Source organism: Triturus cristatus, chromosome 8, assembly GCF_964204655.1.
Source record: "Triturus cristatus chromosome 8, aTriCri1.1, whole genome shotgun sequence".
Lineage (NCBI taxonomy): Eukaryota > Metazoa > Chordata > Amphibia > Caudata > Salamandridae > Triturus > Triturus cristatus.
Window position 1 is genome coordinate 522,584,561 of NC_140591.1, and position 21,462 is coordinate 522,606,022.

Genomic DNA, 21,462 nt, shown 5'->3' on the forward strand with positions numbered 1-21,462 from the left:
CCTCCAAGTATAAAAAAACAATGTTAAAATGAAGACATATTCCAAGGACCGTCACAATGCTGCCTCACGGCGCATGTCACAGTCCAGAGGGTTGCTGCGCTTGCAGTGGAGGGGGACAGTTAGGATGAAGACACCGGACCTCTCGGATGAATTAGTGGCTGTGCAGCTAGAGATGGTGCTCCAGCACAGAGGCTGACACCAGGGAGGGGCACTACTGCACTTAAAGCCTCCTGGGCCCCCACACGTTCATCTTCACTCTTTCTGATTGAAGACAGAGCAGAAATACAATCCGCAGCAGTTCTGTAGTAGGGATTTCTACAGTGGCATGGGATATGTACGAGAGGCCATGCATTTGAAATTTTCATAAAGTATGCATGTCCAGGGAACTTCACTAATAAATTACCCTGCTTCAGAATCCTATGGGCAAATGTTGACCAAACGGCAGCAAAGATTTGTAGTGCCTTTGCATGGCTGTGTTGGTGGCTGTATGCCCAATGCATGAGCTATCTCATCTAGAAAATATCCCCAAAAGCTCTGTTCCTCTCAGAGTTAGTCAATATCTAAATTGATATCTTCACCATCACCTAATCTGTGTTCTTCACTGTAAACACCCTTGGCTGTTGAAGCATAAACTTAGAAACATATTGTTGCCAAGTTCTATATATAATATGAGATGTTATTCTGAACAGAGTATCATAGTCCTACATTGTTTGGGATTTTAGGGTCAGCTGTTGCAGCATCTTTAAGAGACCAGTGACTCATGACCATGAACCCCGCTAAAGTAACTATTCCACAGAAGCTGGTGTACCAGTGCCTGGAGCTTGGACACGGAACATGAAAGCAAAGGGATCCAGAGAGGATACGCCTACTATCTTATCAGCTGTCTGGCAGACCATCATTGAAAGGTGGAAGCAGAAGCACTAACATCAAAGTCCAGGAGCCTGAAGTGATGTATCCGTACCCTCTTGGGAGCTAGCCCGTGCAATGAAAATTGATGGCCTGATACTACTTTGATAAATGCTTGCCATAGCAGGTTCCCCCAAATGCATTTCTTTACCGAGAATTGTTCCTCTTTATCCTAAGCACCCAGCACTAATCACTATTTCTAATCTCTGGTCTGCACAACTGAACACTAACATTTAATCTCCTGGACCTCAGACCACAATAAGTTAAGTCATATAGTGGGGAAAACACTCCATTTTCAATGGTTTCAGCTGCAAAAGTACAGCCTGAACCACCCATTTACGCACTCACATTAGTTACTGCACGTGCACACCACCAGCTCAACTCATTGACTCAACACATTGTACCCCAGGTGTTATTTTTTTATGCAACAATAATTAGGAGGAGAAATTCTCAGTAAAAAAACAAAAAAACTTTCAAATACTGTGCTTAGATTTCGCTTTCTTGCAGCATAACAGGATGCTGATGCTACTTTTCAAAGTAGTCCACTAAATTCAATTTCTTTATTTCATCAAAAATAATATTAACTTTACTATATGCTCTCCTTCTTACACGATATGAACAGATGCAAGGCAAGGATAATGTACATTTATATCAGAATGGCACCATCCTCCAAAGCCTTACTGATGGGAGGGCTGCACAGTCACTGCCATAAGCTCCCCCTGATCAGTCACTTTTAACCAGCTCTCCCTAGCAGATCACTGCCATCAGCTCCCCCTGGTCAGTCACTTTTAACCAGCTCTCCCTAGCAGATCACTGCCATCCCGCATACTCTGTCAAATCTGCGTATGGGATCCTAGCTCTCAAATTGATCTAAATTGGTAAAGCAATATAAATAATGATATTAAATGTGTTAGTGACCGGGGGCGTGGCTTGGACGTCGAGACAACATGGTGGTCCTGCCATGAGCTCCTTCCGGAAGCGGAGCTTCTTTTCTTCAAAAGTGCCAATTGACGCAGAGTTTCTAAGCTACGATTGCGGTCCCACTTGTGCAATGTAGCGGTGAGCCTCCGTGCCGAGTATGGCTTCTCGAGCATCGTTTTTAAGCCCCGGAGCCGCAACGGTGTTTATCTCCTCATAAAAACGTGAGCTCCCGCCATTTTGAATCAAGGCGCTTGTGTTCCAATTTTTCTTCACAGCTTGGCTTCCCTCATAACTTAAAATGCCATACAGTCTTTTTTTGGCTTCAGGAAAATAAGTTTTATATGGACTTCTATTCATACCTGCATCTTATATCATAATGAGCTGGAAAATGTGTTTGTGACTCCCTCTAAGTATGTCACTCATTTTGGTTACCTGAATCAATCTGGATTATCTATATTACAGAGTGCTCCCACCTCATTATTGCACACTGAATGAGCCTTTCTTATTTATGACTTGGATGGTGAAATACACTATTTCGGCTGTTACTGGCCACCTTCTGATGTGGCGATTCCTCTCCTCATTGGGGTGAATATTAAAAGACACTTTTCAGTGTCTAATATACTTTACCTCTGTCCCTCTGTTTTATTCCCAATCTGGCTACCTGCTTTTGTTTGTTCATTGCTCCTGCCTTCTTCTTAGTTGGTGTATGGGCCGGATCCGTCGTATTCGAATTACTACTCATCGCCCTCACCAGCAATCTAAGATGGCCAGTGATCCTCACGCCACTACTAAACCATCCTCTTCACGTGCAAAGCCAAAAAGGCACAAAATGATTCGCCTTCTCCTATTCTCTCCTCACAAAATCTGGTTCTTGACTATTTTAGATGAGGCATGTGGTCTTCAACCTTTTATGCCCGCTACCAATGAAAAATAACAACAAATAGAAGACGGATGGATTGTCATGGAGGAAAAGGTGTTGGAACTTGAGCAACTTGTGGGAGACCTTCAAGATATTTCTACAAAAATTCCTTTACTAGAGCAAGAGATCCACAAGCTGAAACTCCACACCATAGACCTTGAAAATCGCAAACGGAGGAACAACCTTCGCCTTTATGGTCTTCCGGAAAATATTGAGGGCCCAGATATGTTATCCTTTTTGAAGAAGTTCCTCCCGGATCTCTTAGACCTTCAATCCTCCTCACCTCTCAGTATACAGCGTGCACATCATTTGGGTCGTCTTCACCCTAATTCAAACAAACCACGTGGTATTATAATGCTCTTCCTGGAATTTACTCAACTTATGCATGTTCTGAAGGCACTTAAACTCAAACAACTTCTCACTTGGTTTGGTCATAATATCTTCATCCCACAAATAGTCTCCAACGCAACGAATGCTTGAAGTAAAGCATTTCTGGCTTTTCGCCCTCAGATGATACATTTGAACATTCAGTATGGCATTCTCCATCCTTGCCTTTGCAAACTTACTCATGAAGGAAGCTCACTTTCTTTCGACGATCCGGAGGAACTCAAACTCGTTCTAAACAGCATTTACTCACGTAACATGGATACTAATGCTTAATTTTCTCTTAGCTAACTGGTTGATATAGTTCTTCTAAAATGTTATCTGTCTTGTTTTTCTATTATTCATTCTTCTTTTCTATTTTTCTAGTGCTCTCTCATCCTTTATTCTTTTTATGTCTTATATTACTTAAATCACTCCTATTCTTTTGTTCTCTTTCCTCATTCTTGATTTTCTATTCTTTGTTATTTCTTTATTTCTTAGGAGGCCTTTCATTGCCTATTCACTCTTACCGCTGTCCTTGCTTTTCGGCGTCATCATGCTCCTCTCACACTGGTTGCTTATTTCTTTTCAGGTCTGGATTCTTTTCCTTGATCTGTTTACTTTTTCTGTTTTTCTATCTCTTCCTCCTTCTCTCTTCCCCTTTCTTTTTGTTCCTTTGCTATTATCCCTTACTGTTTTATTCTCATTACTATCTTTTTACCTCTATGAGTATCTTTCTTTATCTCCATTCTTTTTCCTATGTCGTTATTTTTTGTTTTCATTGTTCAACATTTGATAAATGTTGTTTCTTTTTCTTTTTCATTGGTCTTACAGCTTACTGTTCCTGTTTCTATTTTTTCCTCCTCACCCTTCAACATGTTTAACGTTGTCTCGTGGAATGTACGTGGTCTAGGTCATCCTGTCAAACGTCAAAAGCTATTGTCTCATTTATCCAAACTCAATACTGATGTTGCCTTTTTACAATAGACACATTATACTGATGTGGAATCTCTTAAGCTTAAATGTCAGTGGGTCAATCAAATTGTTTTCTCTCCTGCTGTTGACCGCCATGGCGGTGTTGCTATTTTATTTCATAAATCAATTAATGCACAAATATTATCAACTGAATGTGAGTCCAATGGGCTTTGGTGGACGCTATTATTTGTAAAAACAAGTCACTTTCTTTAACATTTATGGTCCTGTCAAACCCGCCCCACAATTTTGGCACTGTATGTGAGGAATCGCGGACCCTGGCGCCTGCCTAGCGTCTAAAACTACGAATCCCAGCAGCACTAGCACCAGGAAGTAGGCGTCTATATAAAGGACGTCGCGCACGGCAGAAGGCATGCGTTATTTTGAATCCGAATCTGCATCCCCCGTCTCTCGGAGCTTGGCGTCCAGGCGGGAGTTGCCTTCCGAGGAAAGAGGCGAGAGACGCGACGACCTTGTCCAGCCCCCCCCCCCGTCGTTCGGAGCTAGGCGTCCCGGCGAGAGTTGGAGGAGGAGTCTGAGCGAAGCCGGGGGTAGCAGGTGAGCGCGGTGGGTCGAGCTCGGCTGAGCTCACATTCCCTCCGCCCCCCACCATTTCGTTACCGCGGCACTCCCGCGCTTCTGACCTTTCTAGCCAGACAGCGGCTTGGCTTAGTCGTGCTGTCGAGTTTGGATAACATCCAGACCTACGAGCTCGGAGGAGCTCATTTGTGTTTTGGCAGCGCCCATGGAGGCGCAACTATATCTTAAGCTCGGAGGAGCTTTACCTTAAGTACTAGCGAGACATTGGGACTTACGGGGGGATTGAAGGCTAGGTGTGATGAGTAAAATCCCTAGCGTGTTGATATTCCCAGTGTGAAGGAGCGCTACAACGCCGGACTTCTTGGCGTCGGTGCTTTCACCGTGGAAGCCGACATTTCCTATAAACCGCTAGCAGAGTGTGCTTTAGCTTGAGACAGGTTTAGGGTGTCAAAAAGCACTGTGGTGGTTAAGGCCTGGTTAGGCTGAGTTCTTGGTTGTTTATGTTTGAAGGTGTGGGACATAGTAAACACCTCTCGTTAGTGAGACCTACTGAGAGTAGACTGTATTGTGTTTGGTTTGTATACATTTGCTTTTGTCATTTCAGAACCCTTTCCCTGCTGACCCTTCCCCTTTCCTTCCCTCGCCTGATCGCCTCTGGGCTCCGTGACCTTTTGGTTGGAGTCCGGGGATATCGGGAGGTGGACATATTTGACATCAACCGGACCCTGAGGAGCTCCAACCTGACAGAATAACGCACCCAAGTTAGGTGCTCCTCCCGGTCCGGGGTGGGTGTTGGATATGACGTCCTTAGAAGACGTAGTGCAGGCTTTGGCCTTGGTTCAGCAGGAACTGATAGCTTCACGATTAGAAGCCACAGCGCTGCGAGACAGAGTGGATAGGTTGTCCCGTAACCCTTTTGACATAGCGTCCTCTAGTGGACAACAAGTACATGTGACGGTACCCCCACCTATCCCTTTGGCTAGTCCTGAGAGATATGCGGGAGACCCGCAGAAGATCCAGATCTTCCTGACTCAAATAATGATGCATTTTTCATGCAAACCATCGTCCTTTCCCTCCAATCACTCTAGAGTGGCTTTCGCTATCTCTTATCTAGTGGGTGACGCGGCATCATGGGCGGTCCCTCTGGTTCGGAATAACGATGCCATCCTATCAGACTGGGAAGCCTTCAGAGCCGCGTTAGAAGGAGTATTCGATAGAAGAACCACAACGTTTAGTACCGACAAAGAGTTGCTATCCTTGAGGCAAGGAAAGAGTGACTTGGTGACCTACCTCACGTCCTTCACCCGGCTAGTAGCCGAGGCCTCCTGGCCGGAGGAAAAACGAATGTCCTTGTTCTATCAAGGACTCAGTGATGACCTAAAAGATGTGGTGGCACAGATAGATCCGCAGCCAACTACCTGCGCTGCCCTCATGACTTTGGTCTTGAGATTGGACGGCCGCATGGCCGAAAGAGGAGTAGACAGATACAAGGGTAGTGGGGCTATGGGGGGATACCACCGGAAAGAGCAGAACCCGGTTCCCATAGCTCATGAACCTATGGAGGTTGGGGCCGTTAGACCCGCCCTATCTCGGTCTGAACGAGAGAGCCGCCGCGCCTTGGGGCTCTGTATGTATTGTGGGAAAAAAGGGCATTTCGTACGGGAATGCCCTTCTAAGCCCAAGAACCCTGCAATGCCGTATAGAGGCAAGAAGGCCGCAGTATCGGCCATGGCGACGTACACAAGTAACCCTGAGTTGCGCGCCCCAACACGACCGGAGGATACGGTCTGGCAGATACCTTCCCTCACTCATACCAAGTCTACAGACACCGCAGCACATATTGTCTTACAGGCTAGATTGGAAATAGGGGTCCAGGAGCATCAGGTACGAGCCATGTTGGACTCAGGAGCAACAGGCAACTTCATAGACAGCGGATTAGTAAGCTCGCTGTCCATAGACGTAGTGCCTCGGGAATCCCCAGAGGAAGTATTAGCGGTGGATGGTGAACCGTTGAAATCAGGACGAATCACTCTCCACACTAAGATTCTAAAGATGACCTTATTAGAAGGTGACAGACCGCATCAGGAGGAGATCGAATTCAACATTATAGCTGCTCCACAATATGACCTAATCCTGGGGATGCCTTGGTTTGTACTACATAATCCAACAGTAAATTGGCAGGAGCGTACAGTACGGTTCTTGTCGGAGGGTTGTGCAGAACAGTGTATGCCGGTCCCTCGCGCACGTGCCCTTGCCCTAGCAGTTCCCTTCTGTCTAGCTACTGCAGCAGAAAAAGACGTGGAATTACCAGAGGCGTTGGCAGATTACGCTGAGGTATTCAATAAACAACAGGCTGAGGGGCTTCCCCCGCATAGGCCTTTTGATTGTAGAATTGACTTGGTGGACGAGGCGGTGGTCCCATCATGTAGGGTGTATGCTTTGTCCGAGCCCGAAACCCGTCACTTACGAGACTATCTTGATCGGTACCTGGCATTGGGATTCATCAGACCTTCTCGCTCCCCTGCGGCGTCGCCCCTCTTTTTTATAGTTAAGGCCAACGGGGAATTGAGGGCCTGTTGTGATTATAGAATGTTGAACAAAAACACAGTAAGGAACCGTTACCCATTGCCACTGATCAGCGTCCTGTTGGATCAAGTGCGGGAAGCAGTGATCTATACCAGCTTGGACCTTCGTGGGGCGTACCATTTGGTGAGGGTCAAACGAGGGGACGAGTGGAAAACCGCTTTTAAAACCAGGTTTGGCCTATATGAGTACTTGGTAATGCCGTTCGGGCTCTGTAACGCCCCGGCGGCTTTCCAGTTCTTTCTAAATGAGGTGCTGCGCGAGTACATGGACATCTTTGTAGTGGTATACATAGATGATATTTTAATCTACTCGGCGGCAGGGGAAGATCACACGCGGCAGGTCAGGCTGGTGTTGGAGAAGTTAAGAGCTAATCAGTTATACTGTAAACTCAGTAAATGTGAGTTTGGGGTAACCTCAGTAGAGTTCTTGGGGGTGATCCTGAAGCCAGAAGGCTTGAGCATGTCCGACAGAAAGGTACTGGCAATACGTGAGTGGCCCACTCCTAAGTCAGTACGGGATGTACAATGCTTTTTGGGCTTCGCTAATTACTATCGCAGGTTCATCCAGGATTTCTCACACATCGCGGTACCCATAACTCGATTGCTACGGAAAGGAGTATCTTTCATCTGGACAACGGAAGCAACAGCAGCTTTCGAACAATTGAAAACAACGTTTACCACAGCACCAATACTCCGACATCCACAGACCGACGTTCCGTTTATAGTAGAGGCGGATGCGTCAGAGGACGCAATAGGGGCAGTGCTGTCTCAAAGAGACAAACTCACAGGACGGCTGCACCCCGTGGCCTATTTGTCAAAGAAATTAGACAAGGCAGAGGTGAATTACACCATTGCCGAAAAAGAGCTCCTGGCAATAAAGACGGCCTTTCAGGAATGGCGACACTACCTGTGGGGGGCTCAACATCCGGTAGTGGTGTATTCGGACCACCGCAATCTGCTGTATATGAAGACCGCGCGGCACTTAACCCCGCGCCAAATGAGATGGACACTCTTTTTTGCGGAATTCGACTTCAGCATTACGTTCCGGCCTGGCATCGACAATAAGAAGGCCGACGCCTTATCTAGGCAGGCGCTGAGGGACGGGGGCGGTGCGCCGGCCCCCCTGGCAATCGTCGATCCCGCCAAGGTGATCTGTATCGTGAGAGCGGACGAGTTCTTGGAAGAGATACGAAGTAGTCGCTCTGTGGACGAGTGGAAAAGGTGGGGCGCCAAGGAGGGGGTACGCTCCATCCAAGAAGGGCTCCCCTTGTACAGACAGCGGTTGTTCGTTCCCTCCAAGGCTCTTAGAATGAAGGCCTTTCATTGGTGCCACGTCTCGCCTTTGGCGGGTCACCCGGGTATTCGCAAGACAACTGAGGCGTTGACCAGGCATTTCTGGTGGGAAAAGATGAACAAAGACGTCCGTCTATGGGTCAACGCTTGCGAGGTGTGTGCACGTCACAAGAGCGAGCGAGGAAAACGAAAAGGGAAGCTGCTCCCGTTACCCACGCCGCAGCAGCCGTGGAGGAATATAAGCCTGGATTTCATCACAGGATTACCCGCTGCAGATGGATATTCGGCCATCCTGGTGGTGGTGGACAGCCTGACAAAAATGGGGCATTTTATTCCGTGTCACAATCTCCCCACGGCGGGGCAGACGGCACAACTGTTGTTAACCCATGTGGTACGCCTGCACGGATTGCCGGCGGTCATTGTGTCGGATAGGGGCCCCCAATTCGTAGCCAGCTTCTGGAAAACATGGTGCAAGGCGTTACAGATTGAGTCAGCAACATCCACCAGCTTCCATCCTCAATCCGATGGCCAAACTGAGCGTCTCAACCAAACGCTGAAACAATATCTGAGATGTTACGTGTCACAGTCACAAGACTCGTGGGTGTCTATGCTGTGGATGGCCGAGCTGGCGTACAACGGAGCATGGCACAGTTCGATTGGGGTATCCCCGTTCAGGGCCAACTTCGGGTACGACGCGAAAACGCTACCGGTGTCCTTACCAGAGGGGGTGGGCAATCAACCTGCCGTTCAGTCCCGGTTGAGGACCTTGCGTTCTCTTCACAGGAAAACGCAACGGGCGCTACAGGCTGCGAAGCACAACTATAAACGATGGGAGGACCGTAGGAGAATCGATGGCCCATCGTATGCAGTGGGAGATAGGGTTTGGCTATCCACCAAGTATATACGGTTTAAGTGGCGTAGTGTCTTCCACCCTAGGTTCATTGGGCCTTACCGGATCGCAAGAAAAATTAATCCTGTGGCATACAAACTCCGGTTGCCAAGTTCCCTGCGGATCTACCCGGTTTTTCACTGCAGTTTGCTGAAACCAGCGGTGTCTGCCGCACGAAGGGTGCCTCCTCCGGTTTGGGTGGATGGTGGCTTGGAATATGAAGTCCGGAGCATCCGCGACGCTAAATATCGTGGTGGCAAGTTGTGGTTCCTGGTGTCCTGGAAGGGGTATTCCGCGGAAGAGGACTCGTGGGAACCTTCGGTAGCGGTTCATGCCCCGGCGGCGGTGAGGAGGTTCTACTTGAGGAATCCGATGAAGCCAGGATCTAGGAGGCGCTAGGGGAGGGGACATACTGTGAGGAATCGCGGACCCTGGCGCCTGCCTAGCGTCTAAAACTACGAATCCCAGCAGCACTAGCACCAGGAAGTAGGCGTCTATATAAAGGACGTCGCGCACGGCAGAAGGCGTGCGTTATTTTGAATCCGAATCTGCATCCCCCGTCTCTCGGAGCTTGGCGTCCAGGCGGGAGTTGCCTTCCGAGGAAAGAGGCGAGAGACGCGACGACCTTGTCCAGCCCCCCCCCCGTCGTTCGGAGCTAGGCGTCCCGGCGAGAGTTGGAGGAGGAGTCTGAGCGAAGCCGGGGGTAGCAGGTGAGCGCGGTGGGTCGAGCTCGGCTGAGCTCACATTCCCTCCGCCCCCCACCATTTCGTTACCGCGGCACTCCCGCGCTTCTGACCTTTCTAGCCAGACAGCGGCTTGGCTTAGTCGTGCTGTCGAGTTTGGATAACATCCAGACCTACGAGCTCGGAGGAGCTCATTTGTGTTTTGGCAGCGCCCATGGAGGCGCAACTATATCTTAAGCTCGGAGGAGCTTTACCTTAAGTACTAGCGAGACATTGGGACTTACGGGGGGATTGAAGGCTAGGTGTGATGAGTAAAATCCCTAGCGTGTTGATATTCCCAGTGTGAAGGAGCGCTACAACGCCGGACTTCTTGGCGTCGGTGCTTTCACCGTGGAAGCCGACATTTCCTATAAACCGCTAGCAGAGTGTGCTTTAGCTTGAGACAGGTTTAGGGTGTCAAAAAGCACTGTGGTGGTTAAGGCCTGGTTAGGCTGAGTTCTTGGTTGTTTATGTTTGAAGGTGTGGGACATAGTAAACACCTCTCGTTAGTGAGACCTACTGAGAGTAGACTGTATTGTGTTTGGTTTGTATACATTTGCTTTTGTCATTTCAGAACCCTTTCCCTGCTGACCCTTCCCCTTTCCTTCCCTCGCCTGATCGCCTCTGGGCTCCGTGACCTTTTGGTTGGAGTCCGGGGATATCGGGAGGTGGACATATTTGACATCAACCGGACCCTGAGGAGCTCCAACCTGACACTGTATTAAATTGAAATTATCCTCTATCCCTAACCCCAATATAATCGTTGGTGGCGATTTTAGTAATTGGCTAGATCCTTATTCTGACAGAAAATCTAGATGCAAATTTAAACCTGATAAGACCCACAAATCATTTCAATCTGTCATCGCCTCTCGTCCTTTGTACGATGTATGGAAAACATGTAATTCAGATATTTGTGAATTTACTTTCTTTTCACCTGTTCACCATACTATTTCCCGTATTGATTATATTCTGGTTTCTAATTCATTACTCCCTTGTATCCATTCCTCTGAAATTGGTTCTATTTTTATTTCTGACCATGCCCCTATGTCTGCCTCTTTTGATATGTCCTTTAACACTTGCAAACAAGGCCGTTGGCGTTTTAACAATCACTTACTCTCAGACCAAACCTTCATTTCAGAAGTGACCTCCTTTATTAATGAATTTTTTTCAATTCAACAAACCATCGGATACCTCAGTTCATAACAACTGGGATGCTTTTAAAGCATTATTTAGAGCCTTTACCATTGCTTACTCTGCAAAGAAAAATAAATTACTTAACTCTAAATATCAGGAAACTCTTCAAAAGATTAAGACACTGGAATACAAATACTTTTCCTCTAAATCCTCCTCCACTCGACAGGAATTGATTACAGCCAAATCTACCTTGAATAAAATTGCCACTGTTGATGCTTGTAACATTCTCCTTAAGATTAAATCTACATTTCATGGAGGCCATTATTAGGAGGGGAAAATGTTAGCCAACTATTTGAAAATCAAATCATAACGTAAAAATGTTGGTCCTATCCACTCAGAAGCAACCAATAAACTTCTTTCCTCCAATTCAGATATTGTAGATACATTTCAATCCTATTATGAACTTTAATATACAGAAGATACAACTCCTTCCGAAAAGGATTTTGAAACTTTTTTCCAAGGTATCCCTAAACCCCCCCTCCCTCCCCGATACTTTTTTACATCTTGAAAATGTTATCTCCCTTTAGGAGATAACCGATGCTTTTAAATCTTTAAAAAAGGCCAAAGCCCCGGGACCGGATGGTTTCTCAATTGAACTATTGTTAACTTTTTCTATAACTTTTGCCCCAAAATTATTGGACTCTTAATTAATTTCTCTCCAATTCTAAAGCATGTGGCTCTTTTTTAGAAGCCCTTATTATTGTTATTCCCAAACCGGATAAAGACTTCTTCCTGTAAAAACTTTTGACCCATTTCACTGATTAATTAGGATTGTAAAATGTTTGCAAAGATTTTGGCTTCCTGCTTAGAAAAGATTATTCCTCATCTCATCAAACCAGATCAAGCTGGCTTTGTTAAAGGCCAACTTGCCTCTGATAATGCTAGAATGTTTTCAAATATTCTTGCCCTTGGAAAAAAGAACTCTTCTCCTTTAGCTGCCCTCTCACTTGATGCTGAAAAAGCATTTGACCGAATAAATTGGCATATATGCTTTATACTCTTAAATGGTTTGGTTTAAGGTTTATTTCTTATATCAAACTACTATATACTGCCTCGCGTGCTTCTGTTTTTGTCAACAGTCGTTTTTCTTCATATTTCCCCTTACAAAGGGGCACCCGTCAGGGTTGCCCTCTTTCTCCATTACTTTTTCTCCTCGGTTTAGAACCCTTTCTTGAACGTATTAGACATAACCCTAATATTACTGGTTTTAACCTCAGCTCACATTAAATTAAACTTTCTGCATATGCAGATGATATCCTTATTCACATGTCCAATCCCTACAACTCCCCCCCCCCCCCTTTTTTTTTTCTTCAAGAGATTGCTTTGTTTTCCACTGTCTCTGGTTACAAACTGAATTTTTCCAAAACTGAGATCTTACCTTTAAATTCATCATGTTATCGTTACATGTTTGATACAACCAACTTCACTTGGTGCCCCCAAAAGATTAAATACTTAGGAACATGGTTTTCTTCAAATATTCCTGATACTTTAACCCATAATTGTTCTGCCTTAAAACTCAAACTTACCAATTTACTGTCTTCCTGGTCCCCATTATTTTTTATCATGGTGGGGCAGACTTGATGCCATTAAAATGATGATTGTTCCCCAGGTGCTTTTCACGCTCTCAATATTACCTTTTAAAATTTCTAATTATTATTTTTCTCATATTATTCCTATTTGTACCAAATTCTTATGGAACAACAAACGAACTCGTATTGCTCTATCTAAACTAACTCGTCCAAAGTCAGAGGGTGATGTCCGCTTTCCTGATTTTAAATGATATCACACTGCTTTTTTGATTCGTCAATTCTATGCCATGTATAAAGATTATAAAGATTCATCTATGTCAACATTGGTTGCTGTTTAACGCTCACTGTTAAATGACTTCTTTTCAGGATATTATGTTTATAACCAACTGTACTTTTATTTCCAAATATCCTATTTTAAAATATTCTCACCATCTACTACGCAACCTTTTTTCCAAGGTTTTGATCCTTATCAATCCTTTTTATCCTCTTCCATATGGTTTAATAAACATATTAAATTACGTAACAAATCTCTCTACTACAAGCACTGGAAGGAAAAGGGCATTTCTTATGTACATCAGTTGATGGTTGAAAATTGATTCTACCCTTTCCCCAATTACAAGAGAATTTGAACCTTCCTGACTCTTGTATCCATCAATATAATACATTATTTCCTGTTCTCCAAACCTTTTTACAAAATTTCAACTCCAACCCTACTCCTATTTCTTTTACTCCAGCTACACCATTATTTCAAATTTCCCCTGACCCAACTCCAAGTGCCTCTTTTATATATAAAACTTTATCATCACCTACTAGCAACCGGAGTAAATCTCCTATTGAATTACTTTGGAAACAAGACTTATCTCATTCACTCGCTGTTCAATGGGACCAAATGTGCCAAAGATTTTCAAAACCTCCAAAGCTGCCATTATTACACAATCCCTATATTTTATTTATAACAGAGTTGTAATTACTCCCCTCTTTCTACACAAAATTGACCATTCTATTTCTCCATTATGTTGGTCTTGTCTCTCCTCTGAAGGCTCGTTGATGCATTTACTTTATTACTGTCCCCAAGGTTTATGACTTTTGGAAAGCTATATGGTCGAAATGTTTATTAATTTTTCTTGTCATGTTCCATTTGCTATTCACAATATCTTTTTAGGGACCATATCTGCAGATTTCGACCATCTCCCTTTCAAAACTATTTTATTTGACCTCTTAATTGCTATTGCCTTTAAAGTTATATTAACATGTTGGAAAGATAACTAAACTATCCTTTTTGCTCTGGTGGAATTTGATTTGTGATCAACATAGAATTGCTTCGGTCTCCCATTCTTCTATTTATTTAAAGATTAAAATCGGATTTATTATTGTTCCCTTTTACTACATTTCTATACTCACACTCATCTTTCTTATAACACCCATTTTTACTCTATTCATTTACCTTTCCTTTCTTCTCTCTCTCGCTTCTCCCCCTCTTTCTCCCCTTTTCTTCTGCTCTTTTTCTTTCCTCTATTTCTTTATATAACAAAACATACAAACATAACATTTTTTCTAATGGAACACATTGTTTTATTACGTTCATGTAACTTTTTACCCTTACCACTCTTCTCCTCTTACATATTTCTTTCTTGTTTATAATATTTGCCAATGTTATTTTGTACTATTCTTGTTCCAAAAGATTTTATTAGCCTTTGTTTATTTTTTTAAACATATTTTTCCAGTTATGCAATGTTTTACTTCTGTGTCTCAAAAAATTATTTTATATAAAAATGTGCTAGTGACCGATAGATGACTGTGGAAAGTCAAATCTATAAATAAAAGGGGGGGGAGGGGGTTTAGATACACTAATCAAAAAGGTAAAGGAAAATCTTTACATTTTTAACACTTCAAAAGTACCGACCGAAAACAGAATGAGCACTCGACACTTTTGCCTTTAATTGAGTAAATGCCGGATCGCATCTGTTGCTACAAAGAACGGTATCAAACCCGCGAGAGTAACAATTTATTTCTGATTTATGCATTTTCAAATTGAAATCTTCCCGATGTTTATTCTTGGGGTGACTGGAGCCAGACAGAAAATACAAACGCAGCTGGCTTGATTCCCAGTTTGGTTTCACCAGCGCTTGTTGAGCGGCCATCTTTTATTCCTCCTTTCTTGGCAGAGAAGGAAACTGTAGTGTTCAGTCTATTCATGTCCTCGCTCTGGTTTAGAGTGTTATTGCTCTAAGAGCGTTCTAGGTTCCATGGTGGGTTGTGGCAGAGGCAGTTGGGGGATTGACCTGAGTGGATGTACAAGCTGTTCTCTCTGACAGAATAAACTACTTCTGGAAACCTTCACGAGTCTCCTTCTCGGTTACTTCAGAAACGTCTTCCATAATTGCGTATTCACTTGTTTAACAAAGCAACGGACCAAGCACACTACTGACAGCTTTTCATAGAAAATAATCTAATCGCACTAACCTTTGCTGGCTTTGTCTAGGTGGGGCAGGTCATCAACAAAATGCTGGACATCCGGGAACTTTTTTTCGCACACTTCAACCAGAAAATGAAGCAACGTTGTTTTCTGATCCGCGGACTTGGTGTCCTTGAGCTAAAGAGACACAAACAAAAACAAACCCACTGTGAGATGACTGTGCATTACTTCCAGGCAGCGCTGCTCCAGCACACCTTGCATTCTACAGCATGACGAGCAAGTCGAGGAAACGCTCTGCTTTAGTGTGCATTGAAATTCTCAGCCAACGCATTTTCTTAACACTTTGCAATTGGGTAGTTTAAGTCTGTACGTCAATTTCAGAAAAAGTGCTGTACAAACATTAACCGAAACAATACCAGTAACGTCAACTATTGGTGGGCGAGCAAGCCACTGAAAGCTCGAAGCAGATGCCTGGCCCTGGCATAGCACGAACCGTTCTTGGACCCTTGAGCCCCAAATGAACTAAACATTCATCTCTCTTCTGCCTGCCACCAACGCTCTACCGTGTGCCAATAACTAAAAACAAAGCCTTAACATTTGATGTAAAACAAGGGAAACAAAGGGCATGACTTAAAATATATAAACTAAAATCCTGTGCTTGACCAGGTTTTGGGTTCCTATGAGTTTTTTGCAATTGAATTCTGAAATGTCACACAACCAAAACATATATATAAAGAGCTAGACCTATTGGCTTTGCCAGTGTTTGTTCGATCTATCCAATAAATAACAGTTTTTTTGTAAATAATTATAATCAAAAGTGTTTCGATTCTGAAAATATGAGAATGAATTAAACCTTACTAAGGCCTTTGGACGGTGCAGCCTTCTGAAGTTGTCACACTCCTGTTTTCTCTCTCACACCACTTTGTTATGCAATCAGTCCTCATCTGCACATCTCAGACTGTACCACAGTTGGCACTTGTGTGTGCAGCGCTCTGTGAGCTTTGCAAAGAAGCCAATGATTGGATGTGCATGTAGTCTGCACACATTGTATGGCCTACTGACAGGCACGGTCTTTATTATCATTTTATTATAATTATCAGTAATGGATTTTATAATGAAGATGCTGTTTGTATTCTTTTATGGTGATGTTATCAACTGAATAAAGATTGATGATGATGGTGGTGGTGGTGACAGGCAGCACGTCAGAGCTCTCAATCTTCTGCAGTCAAACATCCACCCACAACCGAAACTCACTCAGACACCTAGAGGCGACTGAACTTCAGCAGGACCTGCCTAGTTAAGTTCTGTTTCTATCATCGCAAACTATGAGAAGCTTGCAACGTTTTGGGTGAAAAAAACTACACAAACTTTATCGCGGAAAACTTAGCAACTTCATACACCACTACAAACGTTTGACTAATTGGAAAAGTAGGGGATCATGTGCCTATAAATACGTATCCAATACACATCTTTCCCCATATCAGCAAATATAAATTCTTAATAAAGCAGACTGAGCCTTGACCACCAAAACAAGGCTGCACAGATTGGCAAAAGGTCTCTGTGTGTCATTACATAGGTTTGATATGACAGTGTGCTATTTATAGATCCACAAACATTATCATGCTTTACCAGGAAAAACCTTGTTCGATGTTAGTTAGCACTGCTATATGTAAATCTGGATCTAATTGCAAACTGTACACTGGGTTTGCTGCTGCTTCTCGACCTATAGTTCAGAGGATACCATTTTACATTCACATACAGAATAAGTTTAGACACTATTTTAGACGGAACAAAAACATCAAACATGTATCAAGTGACTAGACTGGGAACAAATCCTAAATGCATTGCTGCCCTCCATTGCCTAGAGAGGTAATACATTTTACCACGGAGCAATGGCGGAAGGCCCTAGATGCTTGGAAGATGCAGATTCCATCCAGATGGTCTGGGCATGTGTGTGTGTCAAAATACTTGGAGAACATTAACAGGCTTGTTAAGGAATGACTGACAGACTGCCCACTAGTAACTGGTTTACTAGGCCTATTCCTAAACCCCCAAAATAGAATTTACTAACATTTTTGTGGACCTCCGTCAGGTGCTCGCCTAGCGGCAACTCATAATGTGAAAGCGGGGAGTGTCCCAGTTCAAGTAACTGGAAACTGACAGAAAGCACAAGACAAGGCAACACATAGAGCCCAAGATGGGGAAAAGAAAGTCAAATTCTGTCAGATGGGGAATGCACTAGTCAATCAATCAATCAATCCATCATAGCATTTATACAGCGCACTACATACCCGTGAGGGTCTCAAGGCGCTAGGGGAGGGGGGACGCTGCTACTGTTTGAAGAGCCAGGTCTTGAGGAGTCTCCTGAAGGTAAGGTCGTCTTCTGTCTGCCGCAGACTGATGGGGAGGGTGTTCCATGTCTTGGCGGCGAGGTGGGAGAATGATCTGCCGCCGGCGGTCACACTTTGGATGCGGGGGACGGTGGTGAGGGCGCGGTCTGGGGTGCCGAGGCGGGTGGAGGAGTAGAGGCTGAGTTGGCTTTTGAGGTATGCTGGTCCGGTCTCGTGGAGTGCCTTGTGTGCGTGGGTGAGGAGCTTGAAGTTTATCCTCTTGTTGATGGGGAGCCAGTGCAGGTCTCTCATGTGGGGTGTGATGTGGCTGCGGCGAGGGATGTCGAGGATCAGGCATGCGGAGGCGTTCTGGATGCGTTGGAGCCGTTTCAGGAGTTTGGCTGGGGTTCCTGCGTAGAGTGCGTTGCCGTAGTCCAGTCTACTGCTGACGAGGGAGTGGGTGACCGTCCTTCTAGTTTCGGTGGGGATCCACTCGAAGATCCTGCGAAGCATGCGGAGGGTGTTGAAGCAGGAGGAGGAGACGGCGTTGACCTGCTTCGTCATGGAGAGGGTGGAGTCGAGGATGACCCCTGGGTTGAGTGCGTGGTCGGTGGGTGTGGGGGGTGCTCCTAGTGCAGTCGGCCACCAGGAGTCGTCCCAGGCCGAGGGGGAGGATCCGATCCGAGGATGAGGACCTCCGCCTTGTCTGAGTTCAGCTTCAGTCGGCTGTTTCTCATCCAGTCGACGGCCTTCATTCCTTCGTGGAGGTTGGTTTTGGCAGTGCGGGGGTCTTTGGTGAGGGAGAGGATCAGCTGGGTGTCGTCGGCATAGGAGATGATGTTGAGGTCATGCCGTCGTGCGACGTGGGCGAGTGGTGTCATGTAGACGTTGAACAACGTAGGGCTGAGGGATGAGCCATGTGGTACGCCGCAGATCTCTGTGGCTTCGGAGTGTAAGGGGGGAGGCGGATGCTCTGAGTTCTTCCGGAGAGGAAGGAGGTGGTCCCGTCCAGGGCCTTCTCTTGGATTCCGGCGTCATGGAGGCGTGTTCGTAGCGTTCGGTGGCAGACCGTGTCGAAGGCGGCTGACAGGTCCAGGAGGATGAGGGCCGCGGTTTCACCGTTGTCAAGCAGGGACAGCCTTGACGTGGCGCATACAGAACATGATCAATTAGACCTCTGAACAATGACAAATAGGAGGTAATCAGTGGTGCCTCAGACTTTGAAGAGACAATACAAACTAACATAGATTACTGTGAATAGTTAAGACATTGTCAAGTACGTAAAAAGTGATGGATGGAATGCTTGAAATAATTTCAGCCACTGGCAAATACTTGGCCGCATCCCAATCCATCAATATTTTGCACAGCATGCCACCTCAATTTGGAGCCAGCCACATGCAGATCAGTCTTGACCCTGAGTCAATAGGAACAGTCCAGCACAAACTTCCATGGCAGGTCTTCCCTGAACCAGAACACAAGCAACCAAGGACCGGTTTCGCTCTTATTAGAGCTCATCAGCCAGGTATAGCTTGATTTCAGTGGCACAGTGTGCATGGGACCCACATCTGGGCATACCCCCACCCAACTTAAGGCAACACACTACAGTATACAAAAAGTGATGGATGGAATGCTTGAAAGACATTGGGGCTGACAGACATGTGTACTCATGAGGTACAGGCCAGCTCTGAAGACATAAGTTTTGGTTTCAACGTTTAATTCATAGATGAAAGCCACACACATAATATACTTGATCGATATCATGCCAGTATGGGAAAAGTGTGTATATTAATAGATGAAAGAATAAAATAAGTTAAATAAAAACATTTAACAAGCGACTCCGTGTCATAGGGCATGTGTCCAACAATACACTTTCAAAGTGGAAGGACAGAGTCTATTTAACATGCATAACAGCAGCAACATTTCTGCTGTCTGGATTTTGCATCTATTGGACTATCCCAGTGTACAAAGGCTATCATGCCCTGAAGCAGGAGCTTAACGGCTTCTGTTGGCCATAACATAAATGAAGTCACATTCACAATTTGTTTAACCTGAGGTTCTTTTGCAATAGTAGTATTGATACATTGGCGGCAATGAGCACAGTTCCATGAGCACAGTGTCTATAAAATGATAACATATTGGTCAGATAAAGCCTGGGAACGCGACCATGCTACAATTGTAGAGCCAAGGCAAAACATGTTCTTATTATTATTTGTTTTATTTGGCTTAAAATTGCAGACGAATAAACTACTGAACGAAATTTCAGCTTTCATCAAACCTCTTTGGCAAAGACTAAATCCAATAAGGTATGGCTTTTCTTCAGATCTAAGAGTTTTTTTAAAATTCTAAATGCAAACAATACATGCATACATTAAATGACTGGCTACTGTTGGTTCACAACAAGTAGTGGCTTCAGTATCCACTTCGAATGTATCAGAAAGCATATGATAAAAGCAGCAGTGTTCAAGCTCAAAACGTTAGTTGAAGGTTTAGGGTGGGACAAACGAGGATTATCCATCTTCTGCACTTTGTCTGACTTTAAAACCTGAAGACTCTGGTGGAGACATGTTCCAGTGCTGAAGAGAACATATATTTTGGCAAAAATCCTAGAAGATAACTATAGAATATAGCATACATTTTTTTTTTTAACTCTAGCTCATTACTTCGGTGTTTTGTGGAAAAAAGATCCTGACTTCACTGGCAGCAGTGTCGCGTTTCTGGAACCGCAGCATTGTCGTGAACCTCCTAATCTAGGGGTGCACACACTGCTATATCTCCTCAGCCTCAAGGGGACGCTCCTTCAGTGGACAGCAGAACAGACCGGTGTGTCGTGTTCCTCTCTGACATGTAAGCTTATCCAGACTCAGACTGTTAGGAGTCCGGCAACTATGCCCCAGAAACCTTTGTCTGCAGGAGGATATTTACATACATTACCCTGACCCCAGCACCCGATGACAGTAGACACACACAGCTGTTGGTATCTTTTCAAGAGAAGGTTCTTTACAGTGAACTATTAGCATATAAATCTTATGTGATAGAATTATAGTAATTTTTATAACCTCAGCAGTCATAATATAAAACAAAATGAATATTCAAAAACCCAAAGCATTATACATCACACACCCCTACCCCCCCTAATAGTCTAATCCCTACCTAATACCTCAATATATTTTATCAGCCTTAAGGTTATTGTGTAAACTGAGCTTTTATTAATCTCCTTATCGATTTTCTGCCTAACTCCCCAATCCTTCCCTAAAGGGAGACAATCGGGAAGCATCTGTGTAGCTCCCTGTATCTGAACGAACAACGCTGTTAGAAAAGTGATTAAAGAACAACCTACTTACCTTTGGAAATACCTTATCTGGTAGAGAATAGCTAGCCACATATTCCTCAACTTAGAATATTCGCCAGATGTCAGACTGGATCTGGAAAATCTTGAGCAGTACCTCAGCACACCTGCAGGTGGCGTCGATCGGTTCTATGTCAGTGACATCTGCCCTGGATATGACGTGTGCTGTGTCTATATAGGCGCCACCCTGGCGTGCTGATATTTTATTCCCCAACTATTTCGGCGCAAGGAGCGCAGAACCACATCTGAAGGCTGTGAGAACAGCATGCAGAATCTAAGGGTCTAAAAGGACCGTTTTAGGTGGCGAAGTCCAGTACGCAGAATGAGGAGGATAGGAGAGTCAGTAAGGATTACACAGCTAGATAAACACTCTACCAGATAAGGTGTTACCGAAGATAAGTAACTTGTTCAACTGATAGAGACATCTAGCTGCAGATACCTTACAGAGTAGATACCAAAGCAATGCCTACCCGGAGATGGGACTGCAAACTGGCTCAAGCCAAAAAGTCCTGAAGGACCGGATTAGCAAAGTGCCCA

The 21,462-nt window shown here is 44.7% G+C and overlaps 1 protein-coding gene across 3 annotated transcripts in view; it reads right to left on the bottom strand.

The window, feature by feature from the left end:
* DIAPH3 (diaphanous related formin 3) overlaps window positions 1-21,462 on the bottom strand; it is a 2,278,729-nt gene that overhangs the window by 808,751 nt on the left and 1,448,516 nt on the right. For all 3 annotated transcript variants that reach the window (XM_085621985.1, XM_085621986.1, XM_085621987.1), the window contains one exon: window positions 15,297-15,426. In XM_085621985.1, the coding sequence (XP_085478111.1) occupies window positions 15,297-15,426 (130 nt within the window). The remainder of the gene's footprint in view (window positions 1-15,296; window positions 15,427-21,462) is intronic.